This window comes from Oryctolagus cuniculus, chromosome 20 (genome assembly GCF_964237555.1).
Source record: "Oryctolagus cuniculus chromosome 20, mOryCun1.1, whole genome shotgun sequence".
In the NCBI taxonomy this organism is placed as follows: domain Eukaryota; kingdom Metazoa; phylum Chordata; class Mammalia; order Lagomorpha; family Leporidae; genus Oryctolagus; species Oryctolagus cuniculus.
Genome location: NC_091451.1, coordinates 45,770,279 through 45,790,011, shown reverse-complemented (window position 1 = coordinate 45,790,011; position 19,733 = coordinate 45,770,279). Strand labels below are relative to the sequence as shown.

The 19,733-nt window shown below is 47.3% G+C and overlaps 1 protein-coding gene across 2 annotated transcripts in view; it reads right to left on the bottom strand.

The window, feature by feature from the left end:
* RCOR1 (REST corepressor 1) overlaps window positions 1–19,733 on the bottom strand; it is a 100,807-nt gene that overhangs the window by 37,002 nt on the left and 44,072 nt on the right. For both annotated transcript variants that reach the window (XM_051834874.2, XM_070065422.1), the window contains one exon: window positions 2,109–2,192. In XM_051834874.2, the coding sequence (XP_051690834.2) occupies window positions 2,109–2,192 (84 nt within the window). The remainder of the gene's footprint in view (window positions 1–2,108; window positions 2,193–19,733) is intronic.

Sequence of the window (19,733 nt, the reverse complement as noted above, 5' to 3'; positions counted from 1 at the left end):
TTAATCTTGCATTAATTGAGCAGAGCTCAATTGAGCAGAGGAGACAGAAAATATAATAAATATTATATATAATATTATATAATATTATTATATTATTATTAACAGGTACAGAACACCTGCCCCCACACCAAAGTCCAGTACAGGTCAGAATGTTTGTGCCACTGTTACCTAGCCAATTCAAAAGTTTTACTTCCAGAGTGGGCATTCTCGCACAGGCCCAGCAGCTACTTGGGACACCCACACCCCACTTCAGAACCTCACTTCCAGTCCCAGGCACTCAGTTCTTGATCCAGCTCCCTGTTAATGCACCTATGAAGCAAGGGATGATGGCCCAAACCCATGAGGGGGACCCAGAAGCAGGTCTTGGCTTCTGGTTTCAGCCTGGCTCAGCCCTGGCTGCTATGACCATTTGAGAAGTGAACCAAGAGACGCAAGACCTCTCTATTTTGCTTCCAAGCTAAGTTGAAATCTTACATTATTTATAAGGCTTATTCCCAACATACTTTGCTATTTATAATCCTTCAAATTAAAACTTATTCAAGGGACTGGCAGTGTGATGCACTGGGATAAGCTGATGCAACGCAGGCATCCCACGTGAACACCTATTTGAGTCCCAACAGCTCTGCTTCTGATCCAGCTCACTGCTTATGTTCCTAGGAGGGCAGTGCAAGATGGCCCAAGTGCTTGGGTCCCTGTACCTACATGGGAGACCCAGGGAGAGTTCCTGGTTTTCAGCCAGTGTAGTCATTTGAGGAGTGAACCAGCAAATGGAGGATCTTTCTCTTTCTCTCTCTCCCCCTCTTCCCTGTCTCCCTTGCTCTACTGCTTTTAAATAAATTAAAAAAAATTTTTAATAATAATACACTTGTTCAACCTTCTATCTTTTTTTTAAAAGGTTTATTTATGTATTTGAAAGGCAGAGTTACAGAGAGGTAGAGGTGGGGGTGCAGGGTGGGGGGGGTGGAGGAGTCTTCCACCTGCTGATTCACTCCCTAAACAGCCACAATGGCCAGAGCTGGACTGATCCGAAGCCAGCCTGCAGCCAGGAGTTTCTTCTGGTCTCCCACACAGGTATGGGGGTCCAAGGACTTGGACCATCTTTCACTGCTTTCTCAGGCCATAACAGAGAGCTACATCAAAAGTGGAACAGCCAAGATTCGAACCAGTGCCCATATGGGATGCCGACACCACAGGCAGCAGCTTTACCCACTATGTCACAGTGCCAGTCCTTAAACTTTTCTTTACAAACCTAGATTTCCCAGGTGAGGGAGTTCCACACTGCATTACAAGGTTCCGTCCACTGGAGTCACCCCCTGTTTACTTCAGAACCCACAGGTGCAACGTTTTGAGAAAGATGGAAGATAATGACACCACAGGCTGGAGTCTAAATCACTCTGACATGCCACAGTAAAGAAATATATACTTTCAAACTCTTCAAAATATTTCTTTTCTTCTTCTTTTTAAAGATTTATTTATTTTACTTGAAAGAGTTACACAGAGAGAAAGGGAGAGGCAGAGAGAGAGAGAGAGAGAGAGAGAGAGAGAGAGAGAGAGAGAGAGAGAGAGGTCCTCCATCTGCTGGTTCATTCCCCAGTTGGCCACAACTGCGCTGATCTGAAGCTAGGAGCCAGGACCTTCTTCCAGGTCTCCTCCCATGCTGGGGCAGGGACACAAGGACTTGGGCCATCTTCTACTGCTTTCCTAGGCCACAGCAGAGAGCTGGATCAGAAGTGGAGCACCCAGGTCTCGAACCAGTGCCCATATGGGATGCAGGCACTGGAGGTGGCGGCTTAACCCACTACGCACAGCACAGGCCCCTGCTCTACTTCTGATCCAGCTCCCTGCTAATGTGCCTGAGAAAGCAGCAGAGGATGGCCCACGTGCTTGGGCCTCTGCAACCACATGGGAGATCTAGAAGAAGCTCTTGGCTCCTGGCTCCAGATCAGCTCAGCTCTGGCCATTGCAGCCAACTGGGGAGTGAACCATCAGATGGAAGACCACTCTCTCTGTAACTCTTTCAAATAAATAACTCTTTAAAGATTAATCAATTAATTAATTATACAACATTAAATTAGGAAGGTGAGAAATAAAGATACTCCAAAACTTACATTTTGCCTCGGACAGGTTCTGGTTAGGTGACCACACCAACATGCCAAGATTGTCTCGTTCTTGACTGCGTCTTGCTAGCTTGGCTTGGTAGAAAGAAAAAAGAAACTTATTATAATAACAGATTAAACAAACACTAAGTGACACCACCACTCTGGTCTCTCAAGCCTCGGAATCTGATGACATGACCCGCCTTTTCCTAACTGTGGGACAGGGGCTGCAGAGTCCGCTACACCTTTTCCACCTCAGTCCTTCCTGTTGAACACAGCCTGTGTCTGAGGCAGGCGGACTCCCCGCCACTGCCTGCTAGGGGAGGTGAGGCCGGAGGCCCTGCCCAGACTCGCAACCACCAGCTGCTTGGTGTGAACTCATCATGCCCACGCTGAACACTCGCACCTTCTCAGAAAGAGAAGTTTCCTAGTGACTTGACAATCATAATCCAAAGATTACTCTACTCTGACAGCTTATTAACAAATAGAAAAAGTTTAACCTGAAAGGAAACTTCAGAATAGATTTAAATTTGTAATACTCTGTGATACAAAATAGTAGGCCCAAAGGTGTACAGGTGCCAGGTGTTGGGGGGACCATGTGACTGGATTAACTGGAGCAGCAGTAATTAACACAGCACATCAGAGACACTGAGGCGGCATCTTCTAAAACCTCAGGAGACAGGAGGCTGGGCCGTGCCCTCACACTCATCAGGCCCAAAGTCCTCCATTCCAAAGGCATCACTGCCATCTCGCTTTTCTTTAAAACACAAAACCTCCCTCGAAAACGCAGTGGACATCTTGACCTAATTCTGACACAGGAAATTCACCATCCTTTTTGTGAAACTGCCGGTTTCTAACCTTCAATGTTAGAACTTCAGCACTTTTGATAAAAATGTGGGGGACAGTTACGTCACAAATGAGAAGGTGTGAGTTACAAATTAGGCAGGATTACATGTTGAATTTACATGGTAGATAGAAGAAGGTTAGATGAGGAGGGAGGATTGTGACAAAAGACATCAGGGTAACTACGCTGGCAAAACCTTTAATGTAATTATAGCTTTTAGGAAACTGTTAGTATCATACACAATCTACAAATGAAATTAAGTCAACAAATGTGTGTAGACAGGGCCTCTAAATGGAATACAAATGCAAGCGAGTCTTCCTTGATTTCCAATAAAACTCAGAAGTCAATAAAAGGTATCACATCAGAAATGTACAATTAAAATTCTTTTTTTTTTTAAAGATTCATCAATTTATTATTTGAAAGGCAGAGTTACAGAGAGGCAGAGGCAAGGGCAGAAAGCGAGAGAGGTCCTCCATCCGCTGGTTCACTCCCCGCATGGACACAATGGCTGGAACTGGGTCAGCTGAAGCCAGGAGCCTGGAGCTTCTTTTGAGTCTATCACTTGGGTGCAGGGCCCAAGGACTTGGGCCATCTTCTGCTTTTCCAGGCCACAGCAGAGAGCTGGATGGGAAGTAGAGCAGCTGGCACCACAGGTGGCGGCCCCTAAAATTGTCTTTATTAACAGACAACACTATAATCAGTGCAGCAATCTATAGAATCTATAAAATGTTACTAGAGGGGCCACCCATGTGGCCTAGCAGGTTAAGCTCCTGCATGCAGTGTTGGCATTACATATGGGCCCCAGTTCAAGTCTCAGATGCTCCACTTCCCATCCAACTCCCTGCCGATGTGCCTGGGAAAACAGTGGAGGATGGCCCACCCAAGTGCTTGGGCCCTACACCCACATGAGAGACCTGGAAGAAGCTTCTGGCTTCTGGTTGTACATTGGCCCAGATCCAGCCACTGCAACCATTTGGGGAGTTAACCAGCATACAGAAGATTTCTCTCTCTGTTTCTCCCTCTCTGTAACTTTGCCTTTCAAATAAACGAGATAAATCTTTAAAAAAGTCAAAAAGTTTTTAGAACAATGAGCTTAGGAGCCCCACATGCTGGTACAAAGAGCTAAACATGGCTGTCGGGTTGGAGTCCCAGCTGCTTTGCTTCCAGTTCAGCTCCCTGCTAATGCACTTAGAAAGACAGCAGATGATGACCCAAGTGCTTGGGCTCCTGCCACCTATGTGGTAGACTGGGGTGAAATCCCTGACTCCTGGCTTAAGCCTGGTCCAGACTTGGCTTTTGGTCATCTGGGGAATGAACCAGTGGACAGAAGATCTCTCTCCCTCCCTGTCACTCTGCCTGCCAAATAAATAACGAAAACTTTTTACAAAGGGCACTTGAACAATTGCACCTCTGTATGCAACACTGTGAACCTACAGATCTATATTCAACCTGGTTCATGAACCTAGTTTAAGAGACAAGTTCTTAGACATGACACCAGAAGTATAATCCCTGACTTTTTTAAAAGGAACATTATAACCATTTAACATTCTTGCTCTGTGAAATTTGCTATATGGAAACACTGGAGACTGTGAGAAATACTTGCGAACCAGACAGCCAACAAAGCACTTGTATCCAAGATAAAGAACCGTCAAACTCAACAACAATAATCCAATTTTTATTAAACAGGCAAAAGATCTGATCAGTGACATAATCAAAGTAGTAACACAGATGGCACAGCACATGAAAAGATGCTCAACATCACTGGCTACTAAATAAATACAAATTTAAATCATGATGAGAAACCAATGTGTCTGAAAGAAAAGGCACAGACAGTACTGAGTCCCAACTAGGAGGAGAAACTGCAACTCTCAAACATTGCTAGTGTGAAAGCAAAAGGTTAAACTCGTTCTAGAAACATCTTGTAGTTTTTTAATACACAGGCAATTATAATTTATCAAATAGCTGAACTAGCAACCCCTGGAAACAGATCCTACAAAACTCGTATATTGTCACATAAAACCTGCACACAATTATTTACAGTAACTTTATACACAATGGTGCTTCAATGGGTAAACGGATAAGCTGTGGTATACAATCCATATACTAGAACAGGACACAGCAATTTAACAAACGCAAACAAACCACTGACACAGAAGCCAAGCTGGATCTAATCTCTGTATCTACACAGAGTGAAAGCCGGCAGTCTCCCAAAGCTACTTCACGGACGAGTCCTTAAGATGATGTTCTAGAAAAGGCACAGCTGAGAGGACGAAGAAGCCAACACTGGTGTCTGGGGTTAGGGACTGGGGACTGGGGTTAGGGACTGGTGTCTGGGGTTAGGGACTGGGGACTGGGGTTAGGGACTGGGGACTGGGGTTAGGGACTGGTGTCTGGGGTTAGGGACTGGGGACTGGGGTTAGGGACTGGTGTCTGGGGTTAGGGACTGGTGTCTGGGGTTAGGGACTGGGGACTGGGGTTAGGGACTGGTGTCTGGGGTTAGGGACTGGGGACTGGGGTTAGGGACTGGTGTCTGGGGTTAGGGACTGGGGACTGGGGTTAGGGACTGGTGTCTGGGGTTAGGGACTGGGGCGACTGAGAAAGTGCCAGGCAGATCTTCAGAGATGCAGCTGTTCTGGCCCCCAGTGTGGTGCATTCCCAAGAACGTGTGCCCCCTCACTGTTGTTAATGGCTGCTCAGACACTGATGAGTCTAAGACGCTAACTCTGAGGCTGCTGTTTGTTCGAAGCTGATCATCCCATGGGAGTGCCAGTCCGAATTCAGCTGGTTCCATTCTGATCCAGCTCCCTGATATCGGGAAAGCCACAAAAGACGGCACAAGTGCTTGGACCCCTGCACGTGAGATCCAGATGGAGTTCTGGACTCCTGGCTGGGTTGGCCTGGCCCAGCCCCAGCACTTTGACATTTGGGGAGCGAACCACTTTCTCATCGCTCTCTGCCTGTCATAAATAAACAGCTTTTTTTTTTTTTTTTTTTTTTTTTTGACAGGCAGAGTGGACAGTGAGAGAGAGAGAGACAGAGAGAAAGGTCTTCCTTTGCCGTTGGTTCACCCTCCAATGGCCGCCGCGGCCGGCGCGCTGCGGCCGGCGCACCGCGCTGATCCGATGGCAGGAGCCAGGAGCCAGGTGCTTTTCCTGGTCTCCCAAGGGGTGCAGGACCCAAGCACCTGGGCCATCCTCCACTGCACTCCTGGGCCACAGCAGAGAGCTGGCCTGGAAGAGGGGCAACCGGGACAGAATCTGGCGCCCCGACCGGGACTAGAACCCGATGTGCCGGCGCCGCAAGGCGGAGGATTAGCCTAGTGAGCCGCGGCGCCGGCCCAATAAACAGCTTTTAAACTATATTATCTCTCTAGAATGGAGGGATCAGAAATGCTACAGTTCTTCAAAAAGTTAAACACTTAGAAACGATCCAGCAATGTCACTCCTGGGCATAAAAATCAAAGAACAGAAGACACACATCCCTGCAAACACTTGGAGAGAGAAATGTCCACAGCAGCATTATTCGTAATAGCCAAAGGGTAGAAAGCACTCAAATGTCCTCCAGCTGATAAGCCAATAAACAAAATGTTACAGGAGCCGAAGCTGTAGCACAGCAAGCAAAGCCGCCGCCTCCAGTGCCGGCATCCGATATGGGTGCCGGTACATGTCCCAGCTGTTCTTCTTCTGATCCAGCTCTCTGCTGTGGCCTGGGAAAGCAGCAGAAGATGGCTCAAGTCCTTGGGCCCCTGCACTCATGTGGGAGACCCGGAAGAAGCTCCTGGCTTCTGTCTTCAGATCGGCGCAGCTCCGGCCATTGGGGCCAATTGGGGAGTGAACCAGCAGATGGAAGACCTCTCTCTCTCTCTCTCTCTCTGTCTCTCTGTCTCTCTGTCTCTCTGTCTGTCTCTCTCCTCTCTCTGTGTAACTCTGACTTTCAAATACATAATTTTTTATTAGCTGGCATATTACGCCACCACATAAAGGAATGTGGGGGTCAAGGTGCTCATCTCGCATTAGAGTGCCTGGGCTCAGTGCCACCTCCACTTGCGATTCTAGCTTCTTGCAAGGCTGCAGGAGACAGCTCAACTACTTGGGACCCTGCCACTCACGTGAGACACCCAGCTGGAGTTATCAGTCCTGATTTCTAGTCTTTCCTAACCCTGGTTGTTGCAGGCATTTAGGGGCACTAACAAGTGGGTGGAAGATCTGTTTGTCTCTTTGCCTTTCCAATAATTTTTTTAAGTAAATTAAAACTTGAAAAAGAGAATGAGTATTTAAATATATGGTCAATATGATGGAACCTGAAAACATTACACTCAATGAAAGCAGCCAGTCACAAAGAAAAGCAAACTCATGTTCTATGATTCCACCAACAAAGGTCGGACAGGCATACAGAGTAATTAGTGGCTGCCAGAGCCTTGGGTGTTTGGGAGAAATGCAGAGTCACTGTAATTATTTCTTTATGGAAAAATGAGAATATTCCAAAATACATTTGTAATAACTATAATACAACTGAATATACTAAAAGCCACTGGTTTGCATATTTTAAATAAGTGAACTGTATGTTTTGTGAACCATGTCTCAGTAAAACTATTTTTAAAAATGGCAATATTTAATTGTTTCTAACTTTTTATGAAAATGAATTATAGGTGCCGGTGCTGTGGTGCAGCAGGTTAAATCCCTGGCCACTCCACTTCCCATCCAGCTCCCTGTCAAAGCACCTGGGAAAGCAGTGGAGGATGCCTCAAGTCCGTGGGCCCCTACACTGGGAGGAAGATATGGAATTTGTGATTTAGTTCCACGCATTTCTCATGATTTGGACTTTCACCCTAAGGATGCATTTAATCAGTACTTGTGTAATTAAGTTTCCTGCCAAAGAAAAATATATTAAGGAGGGGCCGGCACTGTGGTGCAGCGGATTAACACCCTGGCCTGAAGCTCCGGCATCCCATATGGGTGCTGGTTCGAGACTTGGCTGCTCCACTTCGGATGCAGCTCTCTGCTATGGCCTGGGAAAGCAGAAGATGGCCCAACTCCTTGGGCCCCTGCACCCACGTGGGAGACCTGGAAGACGCTCCTGCTCTTGGCTTCAGATCATCACAGCTGCAGCCATTGCGGCCATTTGGGGAGTGAACCATCAGATGGAAGACCTCTCTCTCTCTGCCTCTTCTTCTCTGTGTAATTCTGACTTTCAAATAAATAAATAAATCTTTAAAAAAAGAAAAATATATTAAGGAAAAAACAAAGTTGTGAGGTATCATTTCCTTTAAAAAATGAAGTATTTATTTGAAAGGCAGAGTTAGAGAGAGAGAGATCTTCTGTCTGCTCGTTCACTCTCAAAATGGCCACAACAGTCGCGGCTGGGTTAGGTGGAAGCCAGGAGCCTGGAACTCCATCCAGATCTCCCACATGAGTGGCAGAGGCCCAAGCACTTGGGCCGTCTTCTGCTTTTCCAGACTTAGCAGGGAGCTGGTGGTGGTCCTAACTCTCAGGCAGTGGCTTTGCCACTGACAACGATGCCCCATGAGGTGTCATTTCATGATGCTTTTTCATATATTATGTCGCTCTTTCCTAAAATGGAAGACCTTGCACAAATTATTTAGAAAAAGTAAATTAGGCCGGCGCCGCGGCTCACTAGGCTAATCCTCCGCCTAGCGGCGCCGGCACACCGGGTTCTAGTCCCGGTCGGGGCGCCGGCTTCTGTCCCGGTTGCCCCTCTTCCAGGCCAGCTCTCTGCTGTGGCCCGGGAGTGCAGTGGAGGATGGCCCAGGTGCTTGGGCCCTGCACCCCATGGGAGACCAGGAGAAGCACCTGGCTCCTGGCTCCTGCCATCGGATCAGCGCGGTGCGCCGGCCGCAGCACACCGGCCGCAGCGGCCATTGGAGGGTGAACCAACGGCAAAGGAAGACCTTTCTCTCTGTCTCTCTCTCTCACTGTCCACTCTGCCTGTCAAAAATAAAAAAATAAAAAAAAAAAAAGAAAGAAAAAGTAAATTAGAGAAAGGTGTTGTGGTGAAGCAGTTAAAGCCGCTGCCTGCATCCCGTATCAGCACCAGTTCCCGTCCCAGCTGCTCCACTTCCAATCCAGCTCCCTGTAATGGTCTGGAGAAGGAGCAGAAGATGCCCCAGGTGCTCACGGGTCCCTGCGAACCACACTGAAGACCTGGAAGAAGTTCCTGGATTCAGTTTGGCGCAGCCTGACCATTGTAGCCATCTGGGGAGTGTACCAGTGGATGGAAGATCCCTCTCCCTCTGTCTCTCCCACTCTTCTCCCCTCTCTCTAACTCTGACTTTCAAATAAGAAATTAAATCTTTTTTTAAAATGGAAGAAAAATATAAACACTTTGAGGATTTAAAAACTTTGTGTCCTGACAGAGATGTCCAATATAATGGAAAACAGTGGAAAGCACTTTCTAAGATGCAACAAATTGGATTTTCCTTGTGCAATTAACTGAGGTAAATGACCCCAGACCCAGTGCTTGGAACAGGCTACAAACAAGCTACTTATAGGGGCTGGCATTGTGGCACAGTGCATAAACCACCACCTGCAGTGTCGACATCCCATATGGGCACCGGTTCAAGACCCGGCTGCTCCACTTGCGATCACCTCCCTGATGTGGCCTGGGAAAGTAGCAGAAGATGGCCCAAATCCTTGGGCCCCTGCACCCACGTGGGAGACTCCAGGCTCTCTCAGCTTTGGATTGGCCCAGCTTCAGCCATTGTTGTGAGCGTTTGGGGAGTGAAGCAGGAGATAGAAGACTCTCTCTCTGCCTGTGCCTCTGCCTTTCAAATAAATAAATAAAATTTGTTTTAAAAAGCTACTTATATAGCCGGCGCCGTGGCTCAATAGGCTAATCCTCCACCTTGCGGCGCCGGCACACCGGGTTCTAGTCCCGGTTGGGGCGCCGGATTCTGTCCCGGTTGCCCCTCTTCCAGGCCAGCTCTCTGCTATGGCCAGGGAGTGCAGTGGAGGATGGCCCAGGTGCTTGGGCCCTGCACCCCATGGGAGACCAGGAAAAGCACCTGGCTCCTGGCTCCTGCCAGGATCAGCGCGGTGCGCCAGCTGCAGCGGCGGCCATTGGAGAGTGAACCAACGGCAAAAGGAAGACCTTTCTCTCTGTCTCTCTCTCTCACTGTCCACTCTGCCTGTCAAAAAAAAAAAAAAAAAAAAAAAAAGCTACTTATAAAACCTATAACTACAGGGGCCGGCGTTGTGGCATAGTAAGTAAAGCCTCTCCGTGTGGGAGACCTGGAAGAAGCTCCTGATCAGCGCAGCTCCGGTCATTGCTGCCATCTGGGGAGTGAACCAGCAGATGGAAGAACTCTCTCTCTCTCTCTCTCTCTCTCTCTGCCTCTCCTCTCTCTGTGACTTTCAAGTAAAATAAATAAATCTTTTAAAAAAAAAGTGAACTAGAAAAATTTGGTATTATTTCTTAAAAAAAAAAAAAAAAGCTACAAAGTGGAGCTGGTACTGTGGAACAGCAGGTTAAGCAGCTGTCTGCAGTGCTGGCATTCCATCTGGGTAACAGTCAGAGTCCCTGCTGGTCCACTTCTGACCCCACTCCCTGCTAACAGACTGCCAGCAGAAGACGGCCCAAGTGTTTGGGCCCCTGCACCCGCGTGGGGGACCTGGATGGAGTTTCTGCCTCTGGCTTTCAGCCTAGCCCCCCCTGGTAGTTGGGGCCACTGGGGAATAAACCAACAGATGGGGAACCTCTGTTTCTCCCTTTATCTTTCAAATAGATCTTAAAAAAAGGAAAAACCTCTTATACAAAATAAACTCATACTTTTTAAAAACGCAGTTCTTAGGAGCCTGCATTGCAGCACCGCAGGTTCTGCATGTGTGAAGAAGGCATCCCAAATGCAGGCTGGCTCCAGCCTGACCCAGCTCCCTGCTGTGCACCTGAGAAGGCGGAAGACGGCCCCCAAACTTGGGCCCTTCTTGGTGTGCTTTTCAAAAATAATAATAATAATTTAAACATTTATTTGAAAGTGAGAGTTACAGAGAGAGAGAGGGAGAGACACACAGGGAGTGAGAGATCTTCCATCTGCTAGTTTATTACCAAATAGCCATAACAGCCAGAGCTGGGCCAGGCAGAGAAGCCAGGAGCCTTGTACTCTATCTGGGTCTCCCACGTGGGTGGCAGGGACAATGCTGCAAGGGGTAGCTTAACCCACTGCACAATGCCGACCCCTAAACTCACTTTCAATTCCATTTTCCAAGAACTTTTTGAAGTCCCCTGGTATGTGAAGCAAAAGTATGGACAGGTGAAAGTTTACAAAGACATGCTGTGGCTCCCCAGGTCAGGGAGTCAGACCACTTCTCTGCACTGCGCATGCATATGAGGTGGAGAGACACCAGAAACCAACAGAAGAGAAAGCTGCCCACAGCCACTCCACAGCCAGCAGGACCATCTACTTAGGTTCCCCTCTCTGCTAGGCCTCTACCCACACCCTGAACACACTCGCTGCGTTTAGTGTGCAGGGTGGAAGAAGTGGGGAGGGGCAGCCCTACCACCCAGGCCCCACTCACTGACCACAGTCAGAACAGAGAGAGGAAGACAAAACACGCAAGGCAGTGTCCAAACAGTTAAGGAGCAGAGGACAACTACAGGCATTTTTTGCCTTCACCAATCACAAGTAAGACCTGCTCACAAGGGTAGGTTTTAGCAGTGCATGTCTTGTTTCCTGCAATCTCAACTCTTCTTCAAATGTCTTAGTTTTATCACAACTTAAAAGATGTATGAAAACGGCAGCACAGGTTGGGCATACCTAATCCAAGCAGCATAGCACTCCAAAGAGTTCAGCTTGGGCAACGGGACTGAACTGGTAAAGTCTATGCAAATACTCCAAACTGAATCTGAAACACTTGTGGTCTACAGCATTTCAGATAAAGGACACTCAACCTGCTACAGTATACTAAGTTAAAAAGCAGACACTAGCTTCCTGCTCAAGTCTTCTGACAAGAAACTAAAAACTACAAACCCACAGAGACTATGACAGTGTCATTATCTCCACCATCCCTACATCCTACCTTCACAGCATCAATCATCTTAATAAAAAGTAAGCTCTCAATAAATAGTAAACAAAGCGAGTTCTCATAAACATGGTCTATGCTGTGTGCTCTTCAGTGGACCATTGCCCTGGAGGTTAAGACCATATCCCACACTGGAGTAACTGGGTTTGCTCTCCAGCTCTGGCTCCTGACTCCAGCTTTTCATTGATGCAGACCCTGGAAGGCAGCGATCATGGCTCAAGTACTTGGATCCCTACCATCCACATGGGAGACAGACTGAGTTCCAGGTTTCTGACTTTGGCCATCCCAACCCCAGTCATTGCGGGCATTTGGGGAGTAAATCAGCAGATCAAAGATCTCTGCCTTTCAAATAAATAAAAATAAACAACAAACTATAACCATGTTACAGGAGCTTCCCTATAAATGATTGAATTATGACAAGGAGAGCATGGGCTTCCTTCCAAAGGTTTGGCTGAGCAGGAAGTCAGAGGGGGCAGAGAAATGCTGGCAGCAGCAGCGTGCTGAAAATCAGCCCAGGCATGCTGAAGGGGGGAATTCAGCAATGTTTGCCGAAGTCTCCAGCAGCTGATTCTACGGTAAAATCACAGAACTATGCAAAAATCCATCTACAAACATATGCATCAATGATGTTGAGAGGCAACAAACCGAGAAGAACTCAGAAGTCCAACAGAAGACTCAAGATCTGGTGCAGCCCAACGTGGAAATAGCTCAAGGCTGTGAGCAGCATGTAGTGAGGAACAGGAACAGCACCGTCATGACAAAGCCACTCATGCGCCACTAGAGTTACGGTCCCCGGCATCTCCGTCCGCCCCTCACACTCCATGGCCCATCCTTCCCCATGCACCCCTCTAACAAGAGCAATCACTTCTCTGGGAAGTGGTCTCTTCCCTCGAAGCGCCCGATTACATTACTCAAACTCTTTTACTGAGGAATGCATTTTTCCCTCTGAGTTCTACGACATTAGGGAGTATCAAGCTACTGATAAGTTTAATGAAAAGAGGATGGCAGGAATATTATGTCTTTTTTGAATAAAACAAAGCATGATGGGTTGGATTAAAAAAACTACATAATTACAACCGACTTTTCTGTCACTAATCTAGACCTTTGAGTTTATTAAATTTCTACTCCCACAGTTTCTCTTTATAGTACTTCATCTCTTTGAAAAAGAGCTTTGAAGTATGTTTTTCAAGATTTATTTATTTGAAAATCAGAATTACAGAGAGGGAGAGAGGTGGGAGGGAGAGAGTGAGATCTTGCATCCACTGGTTCACTCCAGGCCAGCAACCAGGGCTGGCCCAGGCAAAAACCAGGAGCCAGGAGGTTCATCCAGGTCTCCCACATAGCTACAGGGACCCAAGGACTTGGGACACCTTCCACTGCTTTCCCAGGTGCATTAGCAGGGAGCTAGATCGGAAGTGGAGCAGCCAGGACTCTAACCAGCATCCATATGGCATGCTGGCTCTACAGATGGCCATGCCACAGCACCAGCCCCCACTGTATTACTGATGCACAATTTTACACTTTTTAAAACCAAACTGGACCAATGCATAACACTGCAAGTCACATGGTATGAAGGAAACACGTGTCTGAGCTTGTATGTGCATCTGGTAAAATTACACAATAATGACAGCAGAAATCAAGTGCTGCCAATGTCTTACTAGTCACAGAAAGGGCATGTCTATTTTCTTCTTGATATAGAACAGACTTAAAAGTTAATTTTATTATACAATATGAAAAACTTATCCTAATCCATGAAAAAGTATCCATTCACATTTGCATACTAAGAAACCACTTTCCACTCACTCACACTGTGAACCACAGTCTTCAGAGCTGTGTTCTGAATGTCACGGGTGAGGCCGCTGAGATGCGTCTGAGGCACAGAACTCTAGATCTGCACCTGCGAAGTTGCAGACACTGAAAACTAGGGACAGCCCTATGTTCTCACCTAGAACAGGTGGTTAAAAATAGCTTCAAGCTCCCAGTGACAGAATCAAATAAGATGATCTGAATAAGGCGCTTAGCTGAACGCCCTGACACACAACAGGCACTCTGCTCACCCAACAGTTGACTACTGGGCAAGACAAGCAGAAAAGCCACTGAAAAGTAACTGGGTGTCATTTTAGAAGATGCTTCCTAGCTGTGGCTCTCTTCTACATTCCCCAGCAAGGATCTAGCCCCCACACAGCTTGTTCAGGTCGTATTAAGTCCTTACACAAGGTTCTGTCTCTTTCCTATTTCCAGATCTTAGCCTGTTCTATAAATGGCAGCAGGAATTCTCTCCCCCTGCCCAGCCATGTGATGCTACTCCACACTGCCTTGCAAAAATTTCTCCCCACCACCAAATGAAAGAGAGAAGAGAGGGAGAGAGAAAGACAGAGGGAGAGAGAGAAGAGAAATCCAAGCAACCCCAGAAACTGACTCAGAAGACTGAAGTGATACAGACCTTCACAGAGGGAGTCTGCTTAATTTGCAAGTGAGGAAACCACACACATGTGTCTTGCTGTGGCCATGTGGGTGAAGGACTCATCTTTACCACAGCCCACTCTGACTCCAGTCCAGAATCCCCTTGGCCACGTTTGACTGCGTTCATCCCAGACCTCTTGTTTAAGGAAAAGGTGATTCCATGATTCCAACTTCCTGTTAACGCGGACTCTGGGTAGCAGCAGGTGAGGGTCCAAGTAGCTGGGTTGCTGGAACCCACAAGGGAGACCAGGATTGAGTTCATAGCTCCTGGCTTTGTTGTGGCCCATACCCAGTTGTTGTGGGCATCTGGAGAGTAAACAAGCAGATGGGAACATGTCTTCTTGTTCTTTCTCTTTCTCTTCCTCCCCACCTCCCTCTCTCTGCCTTTCAAATACAAGTTAAAAAAAAAAAAAAAAAAAAGCCTAACAAGCAAATAATGAAATGGACAGAGACATTTCCTGGAAAAGCACCTTCTGTGCAGAATTTCCAAAATCCATGTGGATTCATCTTTCCAGGAAGTGGAGTTTAATTCTCCCCATTTGAGTGTGGGCTTATCTTAGTAACTTCTTCCAAACCGAAAGTATGGAGAGGGTCCTGGTAACTAAGGGCTAAGACTCGACGCCAGCATGCACACACACTCTTCATCTCTGGATTCTTCCCAAAACTCACAATCCCAGTCTAATCATGAGAAGCACACGAAACACACTGAGGGATCTTTATAAAATACTAGACCAGAAGGTCTCAAAATTCTCAAGGTGAGAGAAAACAGGAAGACTGAGAAGGTGTCAGGATCAAAGGAGACTGGGGGACACTGCAAGCAGGACAACATGGCACCCTGGGTGGGAAATAAAGGACACTTGCCTGACCTCAGTTTGGGTATCTGCTTTCCATTTCAGACTGCTTTTGTTCCAGCCCTGGCTCTGCTTCAGATTCCCGCTCCCTGCCAGTGTGCACCCTGGCTGGGCCCTGCTGCACTCAGAGGAGGTCCAGACTGAGTTGCGGGCCTCTGGCTTCAGCTGGAACAGACTCAGCTGTTGCAGGAATTTGGGGAGTGAATCAACATACGGAAGATCTCTCTCTCGTAAAACAGGGGAAATGTTTCATTAAAGGACAGTAATGAGAAAACTAGTAAATCTGAACAAAGTCTGCTGAGTTACCAGATGGCAACAGGGTCTGACACGCACAAAATGGTGAGGTGAGATGTCAACACGGGTGGGGGGGTCTGGAGGAGGGGCTCGTCAACAATGTACAGGAAAGGGGGAAGGGACTGGTAGCCACTCTATTTCTAAGAAATAGTTCTAAAAACTCCTAGTATTAAAACCATAAATAAGAAAGTCTTAAAAAAACAGCAGACAAACTTTGATCCAGGGCAGGCATTTCAAACACTTGCATCCAATGAGAATGCTTGGTTCCAGCTTCTTGCTGATGCATACCCACTCTGGAAGACCTTAGTGCCGATTCAGGTTCTTGGGTTCCTGTCACGCACATGGGGGACCTCAAGGGATTTCCTGGCTCCTGGCTTCAGTCTTGTCCAGCCCCAGCCACTTTGGGCATTTGGGGAATAAACCACCATATGGAAGATCTCTGTGTCTCCCCCTCTGTCATCATGCCTTTCAAATAAATAAGCAATTATAAATCTTAAAAAATGCCCTTTTACAGCAGGCACATTGACTAGCAGTTAAGGCACAGCTGGGAAGGCGCAATCTCTTGCCACAATGCCTGTGTTCCAGAAACAAGTATAGTTCCTGCTAACACACTCGGTAGCTGGGTCCCTGCCACTCATCTGCGAGATCCAAATTCAGTTTCTTGCTCCAGCTTCAGGCTAGCCCAGACCAACTTTTGTGGGAATTTAGAGAATGATTCCGTGGATGGAAGATTTCTCTTTCCCTCTGAAATAAATACAACTTTTTAAAACTTTTTTTTTAAAAGTGTTTTTTTTTTTTTAAGATTTATGTATTTATTTGAAAGAGTTACACAGAGAGAGAGAGAGAGAGAGAGAGAGAGAAAGGTCTTCCATCTGCTAGTTCACTCCCCAAAAGGCTGAAACGGCCGGAGCTATGCTGATCTGAAGCCAGAAGCCAGGAGCTTCTTCCCGGTCTCCCACATGGGTTCAGGCGCCCAAGGAGTTGGGCCATCTTCTACTGCAAGTATTTCTCACAATCTTCAGTGTTTCCATATAGCAAATTTCACAGAGCAAGAATTTTTTTTTCTTTTTTTTTTTTCTTTTTTTTTTTTTTTTATAGGCAGAGTGGACAGTGAGAGAGAGAGACAGAGAGAGAAAGGTCTTCCTTTTGCCGCTGGTTCACCCTCCAATGGCCGCCGCTGCAGCCGGCGCACCGCGCTGATCCTGGCAGGAGCCAGGAGCCAGGTGCTTTTCCTGGTCTCCCATGGGGTGCAGGGCCCAAGCACCTGGACCATCCTCCACTGCACTCCCTGGCCATAGCAGAGAGCTGGCCTGGAAGAGGGGCAACCGGGACAGAATCCGGCGTCCCGACCGGGACTAGAACCCGGTGTGCCGGCGCCGCAAGGTGGAGGATTAGCCTATTGAGCCACGGCGCCGGCTCACAGAGCAAGAATTTTAAAATGTTAAATGGTTATAATGTTCCTTTTAAAAAAGTCTTAGGGATTATACTTCTGGTGTCATGTCTAAGAACTTGTCTCTTAAACTAGGTTCATAAGCCAGGTTGAATATAGATCTGTAGGTTCACAGTGTTGCATACAGAGGTGCAATTGTTCAAGTGCCCAAGGACCTGGGCCACCCTCCACTGCACTCCCGGCCATAGCAGAGAGCTGGACAGGAAGAAGAACGACCAGGACTAGAACCTGGGGTGCCAGCGCCACAGGCGGAGGATTAGCCTATTGAGCCGCGGCGCCAGCCGACGCAGGCCTTTTAAGAACTATTAAAGAGGACTTGTGTTGTGGCACAGCAGGTTAAGCTGCAGGTGTGACATCAGCATCCCATATGGGTGCTGGTTTGACTCCTTTAAGTTTTCTTTAAAAAAAAAAAAAAAAAAAGCACAACGTCTCGGGACTGGCATTGTGGTATTGTGGGTAAAGCCACTGCCTGTAACACTGATATTTCATATGGGTGCTGGTTCCAGTCCTGGTTGCTCCACTTCTGATTCAGCTCCCTGCTCGTGCATCTGGGAAAGCAGCAGCAGATGGCCCAAGTCCTTGGGCCTTTGCACCCATGTTGGAGACCCGGAAGAAGCTCTTAGCTTCTGGTTTCTGTTTGGCCCAGCCCTGGTTGTTGCAGCCATTTGGGGAGTGAACCAGCAGATGACAGACCTATCTGTCTCTCCCTCTCTGTGTAACCCTGCCTTTCAAATAAATAAATAAATAGAGGAAAAAAGAACTATTAAAGAATAGCACTAAAAATTCAACAGCTGATATTTTCACTTAATTCTTCTCCATGTTCTAAAACCCTGCACAGACCCATCCCTCCCCATGTATATGAATAGTTGTACATTGTAAGTGTTCATTATTTATCAATGGCAGTGTTTTTGTCAACTGGAAGATAGAAAACGTATCTCCCCAAAATATTCGCAGCTGCCGGCTGGCTCTATATGATAAAAACAGAATACACAGGAGAAATGCAGCTTGGAGAATCTGCACTCAAATTACTGTCTTAGTGAAAGGACACAGGGCTGCCATGGCACAGTGAGCCAAGCCACCACTTGCTTGCCAGTGTCCCATATCAGAGCATGGGTTCCAGTCCCACTGCTCTGCTTCTGCTCTAGCTCCCTGCTAAAGATGGCCCGAGTGCCTTGACCCCTGCAACCCAGCCTCATGGTTCTGACCAGGCAGAACCCCAGCCATTGCAGCCACTGGGGCAGTAAACCAGTGGGTGAAGATTCTCTTTCCGTCTGTCTCTCTCTCTCTCTCTCTCGCTCTGTCACCCTTCCTTCAAGTAAATAAAATAAATCTTAAAAAAAAGGAAAGGCCATAACAAAATACTTAAGTAGAGATGTGTGGATGGTGCAATACTTGAAGAGAACTGTACAGTAGCAGACAGGTAAGCTTACCGTAAGGAAGAAATGAAAATCACATTGAGCTTGATGATAAAGGAATCAGGCAACGGTCTGAAAAAATCTCATCTCTGCCAACACAAGGCAAGGAAGGGAGAGGTGCTGCCACTCAGCATTCCTTCCCACCAGGTAGTATCACAGTGCTGCCTTTTTTTTAAAGATTTATCTTTATTTATTTGAAACAGTTACAGAGAGACTACAGAGGGAGGGAGGGAGGGAGGGAGGGAAGGAGGGAGGGAGGGAGGGAGGGAAGGAGGTCCTCCATCTGCTGGTTCATTCCCCAAACAGCAGCAATGGCCAGAGCTGAGGCAATTCGAAGCCAGGAGCCAGGAGCCTCTTCCCTATCTCCCACGTGGATGCAGGGCCCAAGGACCTGGGCCATCTTCCACTGCTTTCCCAGGCCATAGCAGAGAGCAGGATAAGTGGAGCAGCAGGAACTCAAACTGGTGCCCATGTGGGATACCAGCACTGCAGGTGGCAGCTCCACCCACTATGTCCAGCACCAGCCCCTCACAGCTCATTCTTTAACACAACATTTATTTGCCTTGGCCTAACAGTCATTGGTTGGAATCCCAGCTCTGCATAGACAGAACAAGAGTTCTCTAATCTCTCCTCTGGCCTGTTTTCTGTTAAAAGGAGGAAACTGTTCCTTCTTCACAAAGATTAACAAAACAGCATATTCAAACAGAAAGCAAAGATCTGGCACACAGGAGACAATCACAAACATGCTGTTGAAAGACTCGGGTACAACATTATTGTCTAAAGCAGCCCTAGCAGCCCCTACCCATCCAGCCTCATGCTGAATCTCCTGAAGACAGGGCACAGTCCTGTGGCGTAGCGGTTAAGGCTGCGGCCTGTAGCACTGGCACCGGTTCAAGCCCCAGCTGTTCCACTTCTGATCCATCTCTCCGCTAACGCTCCTGGGAAAGCAGTAGAAGACAGTCCAAGTGCTTGGGTCCCTGCATTCACATGGGAGACCCAGAAGAAGCTCCTGATCCTGGCTTCAGTCTGGCCTAGTCATAGCTGTTGCGTCCATTTGGGGAGTGAACCAGTAGATGGAAGATTTCTCTTTCTCTGTGTCTCTCCTTTCTAACTCTGCCTTTGAAATACATAGATAGATAGAGATAAATCTTTAAAAATAAAAAAGTCTGAGGATAAACTCAGCAACCCTCAGCTTCAAGAAATTTAACCCAGGAGCTCTCTAATAATTAAGGGACCTACTTGTTTTGCAGACATTCTTATCAATCTACTTCTCTAGTCTCAAGCT